At 37.3% G+C, this 8,008-nt stretch overlaps 1 protein-coding gene across 1 annotated transcript; it reads right to left on the bottom strand.

Annotated features, from left to right (window-relative positions):
* Positions 1-1,101: 1,101 nt before the first annotated feature.
* Positions 1,102-2,335, bottom strand: LOC105368381 (zinc finger protein 286A). Its single transcript, XM_011507389.1, has 2 exons — positions 1,765-2,335; positions 1,102-1,550 (listed from the first exon to the last, which is right to left on the bottom strand). Exons 1-2 carry the CDS (start codon positions 2,333-2,335, stop codon positions 1,252-1,254), a joined length of 870 nt encoding a protein of 289 aa, XP_011505691.1. The 3' UTR covers positions 1,102-1,251.
* Between the last annotated feature and the right edge of the window lie 5,673 nt (positions 2,336-8,008).

Below are 8,008 nucleotides of genomic sequence, written 5' to 3'. Positions count from 1 at the left end.
ATGAATTTTATACGACAGTAATACTTACTTTATGCTGCGAGTCGGTGAGTTTATTCCATCGAATAGATTAATCGATATTAGCAAATAATTTTTATATAATACCGATGGCTCGAATTATTAATAAGGAAAAGTTGAAGTAGCGTATGCATAATCAATGGAAGTTAATTAAACAATAATAATACAAAAAGGTATTTATTCGATCAAATTCATATAGTGAAACCCGTGAATAATCGTGTTTCTTTTTATTTTTAATAGTTGATTGGTGGAAGTGGATTGTGATAAGTGTAATAATAATAAAAAAAATTTTATTTAATATAAATATCATTGAAATTTATTATTTCACGAAAATAGATTATAGTTGCATTTTATGAAATAAAATTTGTTATTTACAATATTTTACATTGTTTTCTATACTAAACGTAAGAATGTTAATACTATTTCTACTAATAATTTCAATTTCTTTCATTGTATTCCTTGCTATTTTACATTGTACTTTCATTTTCAGATTTTTTCGATCCATGATAAAACTCTATCAAAAATATGATTATTATGTTTTACGATCAGAATTTTTCAGATTAATTATAATAAATTATTTGTCGATCTTTTGATCAGATAATGAAGGAACTTTCGTGCTTTTATTATTTACATTATCAAATGCATCATTTTATTATCTTATAGCTTATGTGAAAGGCTTATGTGAAATATTTATTTCTGGACAGTTGCTTTTTTTTCATTATCATTCATACACGAGTATAACATTAAATAATCAAATTAATATCCTTATCGTAATTATCACTTTATCACTTATTTTCTCGATTCATTAAAATAAGGTCGATAGAAGGTACTATGTACAAATAGATTTTTGTTTTCATCTTATCGCACTAGAAATGAATCAAAAACCATATTCGAAGAAGTATCACTGGTTACAGTATATCATTTTTCGTTTTGCATTTTTGCATAAATATTTCCAACAATAATTCCTAAACATTGACAAATGACAATACTTGTTTGTATTTTCCCTGCAGATCACATCCTAAAATAATATATATATATATATATATTATGTTTGAACAGAATCAAAGAAAAGTGAGATAAGATACTAGAATTCTTCGGAATACTCGATTTTATTGCAAAAATCACGCACATTTAAGCGGCTAATCAAGCAGTTTTTGACTTTGCTCATTAGTAAATAATTAGATTAAATTTAAAATTTTAATTATCCAATTTATCATTATGTAATTTTTGTTGGGATCAAAGGGGATAGGCGTACGGAATTCCTCCTATAGATATCGACGGATGATGTGCAAAGTGAAAGCCGGCGAAAGGTGTGGAAGCAGCGGCGGCCGCCGCGGCCGCAAGTTGATAAACATTTCGATTATCGTGGGTTTTCGTATGCTTTTTCAGATGATCCTTACGACCGAAACCCTTACGGCAAATGAGACACGAGTAAGGCCTCAGTCCGGTATGAATACGCTTATGGCGCGTTAATTCCTCGTTCCTCGTAAACGACTTGCCACAACCTTCGGCATCGCACTTAAATGGTCTTTCACCTGCAATGAGAAAAAAAAAGGATGGTAATTATTCACGTTCGTGGGCAACAAGTCCTTTAAGATAATACGTTAAAAGCTTTTAGTAAATGTCAGAGCCTCGTAGCTCGTCTAGCGGAGAATTGCAATCGATTGAGGGGTAAATTATTGGCGATTGTCAGTAATGTTATGCTTAGGTTAGCTTAAGATGTCGTTTTAAGTAAAATATCAGTCATACCGGTGTGTATCCTCAAGTGGCCCTTGAGCTGTCCATTATTACTGAATGCCACATTACAATAGTGACATCTGAATTTTTTCGGCCGCAATTTTTTTATTTGCTTGGCCACGGCGTCTTGGTGGCTGAGCCTGTTGACCGCGTCTTGCACACTTTGATAATTGGCTGGTAACCAAGCGTAATCGGTGGAGAATCCTCCCGTGCCATTTATGTACATACTTTGTAAGGGCCAGTGGGACTGATAACCAGAGCACTCGTAAATAGACGAAGTAGGATAATAGAGGCTGGAGGCTTTGACGTTATTCCATTCTGCTAGCGAAGTGGCGTTCGTGTAGCATTCCTCGCCTCTGCTTATCGCACTCTTGGAGTTTCGTCGCTCATTGGCCTGATTTTTATCGTGACTGCCGAGCACAAAGTTGCTGAGCATATTGAGACTACCATTGCCCATTTCCTCGCTGCTCACGGAGCAGGACCTCCTGCTGACCGAATCATTTTCCGAGCTGTAATTACGCGTCGAGCAGGACGAAGATATGACACTCGCCGTATCGTCTTCCTCCTCGTGCTCGACCTTCATTTTCCTGCTGGCATCCGAATGCTCGGAAATAATGGTCGTCGTTCCGGAAGTAAAGGGTGACGGCACTACCACCTCCTCCTCCTCGTCGTCATCCTCCTCCTCGTCCTCCTCTTCCTCCTCATCCTCCTCTTCCTCTTCATCCTCGTCCTCTTCCTCATCATCGTCATCATCCTCTTCTTCGGTCGAGCAATTCCACGGCCGAAAAAAGTGTGATCTCTCGGTGTCGCACATTTTTTCCGATCTCTCTTTATTCGCGGCTAAAATTTCAATGTCCAATCAGCGAACGTATTTCCGTCGGCAATGCACTTCACTTCATAGGCCTGGCAAACTTAAACCCGACTAATTAGTTGGAAAAGCCGAGTGCATCATACATCGGATTAAAAACAAGGGGCTGTTTGGGTGGGGGGGGGACGTAACAATTTAAACGTGGGAAGAACCAACTCCGAGGGTTACTGGCACGTACTGGCTCGTGCAGGATTTCTTAGTCGGTTTTATAGGCTCGCCACTCTGGCAGCCCTAGAGGGGATGAATAGTGGCAAGCCCACCCCCTCTCGGTGGCGATTGGGGCGTTTCACGAGGAGCTCGTGAAGGGGGAGGGGTAGTTGAAGAACGAGTCGAGCGCGCCCCCTTCGCCATTCGAGCGAGAAGCCCGGGGGCTGAGATGGGTTTCGGTAGGCTGAAGGGTAGGCCGGAGCGTCAAAGGCCCGATTAACAACGGTAGTGGCTCGGGCGGGTTGGGGGAGGGGGGAGCTTTGTCGTTGGAATTAATCTGTGACCACGCGAGGCATATACGTTGGAGAGGTACGCGTGCCAGAGGGAAAATAAGGGGTGGGGAAGGTCAACTTGACGCTCCATCAGGATGTCTTACGTTGGATTGTTCGACCAAGTGGCTTGGATCCGTCTTGGGATTTATTGTTTAAATTTTAGTATCAAAGTGCCTTGAATTTCCTTGTGTATTGTCAAATCAATACCTATGCATATATATATATATATATATATATATATATATATATATAATATTTCAAATATAATTAATTAATTGTATTAATTTAATAGCATTCATGTACGAAAATTAAAATTTAATGTTTTATTCGCGCGTATAGCAGAGCGTAAGTGATATTGTGGAATAAATAATCAGACGAGCTTCTCTCTCAATACAATAATAATCCACGTTCTGTCCTTCATTTTGAGCCGTTATAAAAATTAATTGCTATTAAAGATTACCTTATACCTTAGATAGATTTTTTAAAGTGATAATTGACATTAGAGTCTCGACTATTTGGATAAAACGAACTGCAAAAATTAACGTGCAATCAATAAATGATGGAATCGTTGGTGAAAAATGAAATACATAAAACAGAGTCTGCTAAAATGTAACGGCAATGACGTTTCCCAGCGATCTCTTCCCTCCGAAGGGCCGCCCAACCCTACATTCGCATTTCGGGGTCTTGACTTTGCGATCGCGGGTGCACTTTCACTTACGTACGGTCAGGGTCGATCGGTGATCCGCGTAAGCGACAAGCGCCGCTGAAACAAAGCGCTTTCACGCTTCGGTCGAAGCTCCGCATCTTTTGTCACTTTCCTCGTAAGCGATGACATGGCGACTCGGCGGTCGTGCGCTTATTGCGGTGCGCTCAAGAGGAAGAAGCGGGACGGGCATCTGCCATACGCAGCGGTACCCCGACTGCGGTGTCCGGGGGCTGCAAAAGGCGCGTGGGCCCAGCCCTCCGGGTGGGTTTGCTCGGGTCGCGACCCCGAATGAGCGTCGAGGGGCCGAGCGCACGGAGCTCGCGCGCCATTGGAAATTTCGAGTGTCGTCCCAGCGTCGCTTCACCATTGCGCTCGGGACATTCTCGTTTAAATAATAAACGTTTTTCCTTTGCGGTCCACTCATCGTCATACGTGCACTGAATTTATCGATTAACGATTGTAAATTATTATTGTAGCGCTTTGTTCTCAAATTGTCCAACGCGTCACGGTGCTTGAATCTTGTGACTTTGCACTAACATTGCAAATAATTTGGGTACTTTGAGAGATATAGTAGCGGCAAACGTTAAAATTGATATTATACATTGGTCATGTTTTATTATTTCCAAATTTAATGTTGATTTCTCACTTACGTTACTTACCCAAACTCACCTGCAATCACATTACTTCACAAGTAATGCGGATTCTAATTGCAAATATTAATATAATGACAAGACTTTATGAACTGACATTAAAATCATGAAAATTGTATATTAATGGGGAAAAGGTTAAAGCAGCACAAAGCCAAACGAACATTATAAAATATTTATTAAATCATACATTCAAATAATTGTTATATTCCGAGTGCTCATTTAGCTAAGTGTTTCGTAATGTCTGTGTTTTTAGAATTTTCACGATTATGCGCTAAAATGTATTGTAGATTCGAGCGTTTTCTGGCTAATGAAACATGACGATTGGCGTCTTATTATTGCGATTTATATTGAATAAAAGAATGTAACCTTGTAATACATATAAACAAACGAATAATTTAATTTTTAAATGGGCGTTTCATGTAGTAATTAAAGAAATATTTATAAACAAAAGGAATTTCTCGGAAAACGATATGCGTCAGCTTAATCGTTTCTTTGAACATTTATCATTTCTCACATGCATCAAATGCCATTTCTAAATCTATTTTCTACAAGTTCCGACAAAAGTAAAGGATCATACACATGCGCGAGCGCGCGCACATGTATAAAGAGTTTTAAATAAAAGTTAGAATGATTATGAACTAACAAGATGTAATCGGTAACCTATAATACAAATATTGTGGTAATAGTGACCCATTTTAGTAACGGCTCTCAGGTATAAAAATTTACTTTCATATTCTGATAATGAAGTAGGAATAAATTTATTAATCGAGCTTGGAATACAGATTAATAGAGGTAAGAAAAGGCTAATAATTAAATAAGTTATTATCAAACATAAAGTAGAATAAAATTTTCAGTAATTCAATGGTAAGAAATTAACTTGGGACAATATTAGCGTCACAATGGCGACTCGTAGAAATAAATAATTTTAAGCATCCCTTTTCTCATTATTTGGTTTCGATCTCTCAGCACGCGACCGCATCGTGCTGCTTGTCACGAAAAAGAAGAGGAAGACAGAATGAAAAGTCGAATAAAGAATGATCGTGCTTCATCGAGTCGACGATACCTACGGCCGCTCGCGGGCACTCATCCTCTCGACCTCTCATCATTAATACGAGGTCTACGTATAAAAAGACGCAAGCTGGACATTCATCGGGACCGAGGTCGGGAAGAGTGCGACCACGGCATACAATGCGTATAGACGGCGCGCGCTTATGGGCGGGGGTGGTGCCGCTCCTACACCGCTTCGAGGGTTGATTTATCGTAACACTCGGAGCGAGACGTTGCCGTTACCCCAGTGCTCCCGAACAATGTCCACCCTCTTCTCGACTATCGCCTACCTCGCCTCTTCTGCCCACGACAGCTTTTGCCACCGGGAGCCAGTATCCTCTCTTTTATCGTTAGCCGGGGGTGAGTAAGGGCTTTTGTTGCTTCCAGAAATTGATTGTTTGTCCACGTTTCGACTTTACGTTGCACGTGCATTTTTGATCATCAACGGCCACATCAGTCGAACATCAGTTTCCGATATAGCGAATCCTACCATTGGCCAATGAGTTAAAATCAATCAATTCGAACAATAAATTTAGAAAGGATTCTCATTGCATATACATTTTTCTCAAATAGATATTTAACATTTTAGCAATACGTAAGATAGTGACATTTTCTCTCTCTCTCTCTCTCTCTCTCTCTCGATCTCTCGATCTCTCGATCTCTCGAACTCTCGCTCAATGATAGCTTAGAAAACAGAAAATGAAAGAAAAATCGTGGATAACCTTAGGGATTATTGATGCTTTTGATACAGGTCGTTACTTTTACAAAATCCATTGTAGTCTTTGAATGTTCATGGAACAATGAATGTACTACTCATAGATGAAAAAGACACCTTTATCGATAAATATTTATTAGAAAACGACGGGCAGCCCTCAACAGCTGTACGTTCATCTACATTCGTTCGGAATTCATTGTTCTAATTTATAAAATAATGCTATATTTTATTATTAGCTTCATTTCGCCATTTTTAATAAAAATTCAATACAATTAATAATTTTACATGAAATTTTACTAAATGTAATCAATATCTGGATGATAGTTTCATGTAATAATCGAACTGCGAAATTACCAACGAATATGTAAAATATGTGCATAACATTAGCTGTGAAATTGCTTATATAATTATAGACAAAGAATGCACAAAGTGTAAGACAATTACGGTACTAGAAAATTTATTAAGAACATAAAGTATGTAAGTAAACAAGCATTAACGAGTAGAATAAAGGTTATTCACAAACACGTATTTAAATATTAAAAGTATCATAGAATTAATCGAATGGGTGGTATCTCCTACGAATTTACGGTAAAATTCGTAGAAATAGATTTAATATACAAATACACAAATGTTTATTTTATAAATTTATATTTGATATAAAAGGAATAAATAGATCTGCTGAATTGCAAGTAATTATTTTCCGTTCTTAACATTACACGAGGATTAAAAAATAAAAAGCAACAAAACAAAATAAATAAGTCAAGCTCTCGGTGAAAAATATTTGTCAATATTTATAAAGTTTGTTATATAAAAGGCACGCGCATAACGTAACGAATTAACTCATTCGTCTGTCCCTTTAAATCACTCTTGACGGAAAAATTGATCGGTTATTCGCGTCACAATGTACCGCCTATGAGAATATCAGGCGAAAGGCATATAATAGCTGTCGCCAACAAATTGTAAAAAAGAAAACCAATTGCATGATATTCAAAGTTTGTGCTAATGTGGTGATTTGTCATCGGCACGCCGCGACGTCGGGACAATAAGTCGTACGGGACAGACAGTTTAACCATAATGGACAATCGGTCAAAACTTTATGGTCGACTTCCGACGGCTCGGGAATGATCCATTTTTCGACATCCAAGAGACTCTCGAGAACCCATTTTTCCCAAGAACCGCATTTATGTAAGATTGCGGTATTATTTACAGGAGAGCGTGGGCGATGAATTTAGCATATACGGGATTATCAATTGATATATGAAAATCAGTGTTATAAAAAATTAATTTGTTTTTAAAACTGTACATTACAATGTACAAAAAAAATTGCAAAGAATGATTCGTGCAATTTAAAATTTCCTTTTCATTTAAAAATCTTTTTCTTGTTATATAGGGCGCAAATTTTCAAACAAATACAAATCAGTTTAATTATTAATCCGGATTAAAATTAAGATACGTAAATAATTTCTGTTTAAGTCTTTATCATATAAAATGATTAGCATTAATAGAAAATTTTAATTTTTATTTTTGCACACTATTAGTTAAACATTGCTATTATTTATTTATTTAATTATTATTTTGTTTATACATAATTAGAAGCGTATAATTCTTTTATTAAAGCGATATTTTATAATTTACTCGCGGAACTTATGAATAGTATGAATATTACAAATCATAATAATTTTTACATACATTAGAGATATTCTGATCTTGCAATGTGCCAGTAGTCAAATAGTGACATTAATTGACCGAGGAAACTAATCGATTCTTTAAATTTATTGCACCCCCCCGCCC

The sequence above is a fragment of the Ceratosolen solmsi genome, unplaced genomic scaffold, assembly GCF_000503995.2.
Source record: "Ceratosolen solmsi marchali unplaced genomic scaffold, CerSol_1.0 scaffold6, whole genome shotgun sequence".
Taxonomy (NCBI): Eukaryota; Metazoa; Arthropoda; class Insecta; order Hymenoptera; family Agaonidae; genus Ceratosolen; species Ceratosolen solmsi.
This window is presented reverse-complemented; position numbering and strand designations above follow the sequence as displayed.

Coding starts and splice junctions, on each gene's coding strand:
- LOC105368381 (XM_011507389.1), bottom strand. CDS start 2,335: ATGAAGGTCGAGCACGAGGAGGAAGACGATACGGCGAGTGTCATATCT. Junction 1,551..1,764: donor CCACTTGAGGATACACACCG/GTATGACTGATA, acceptor TTCTCATTGCAG/GTGAAAGACCATTTAAGTGC.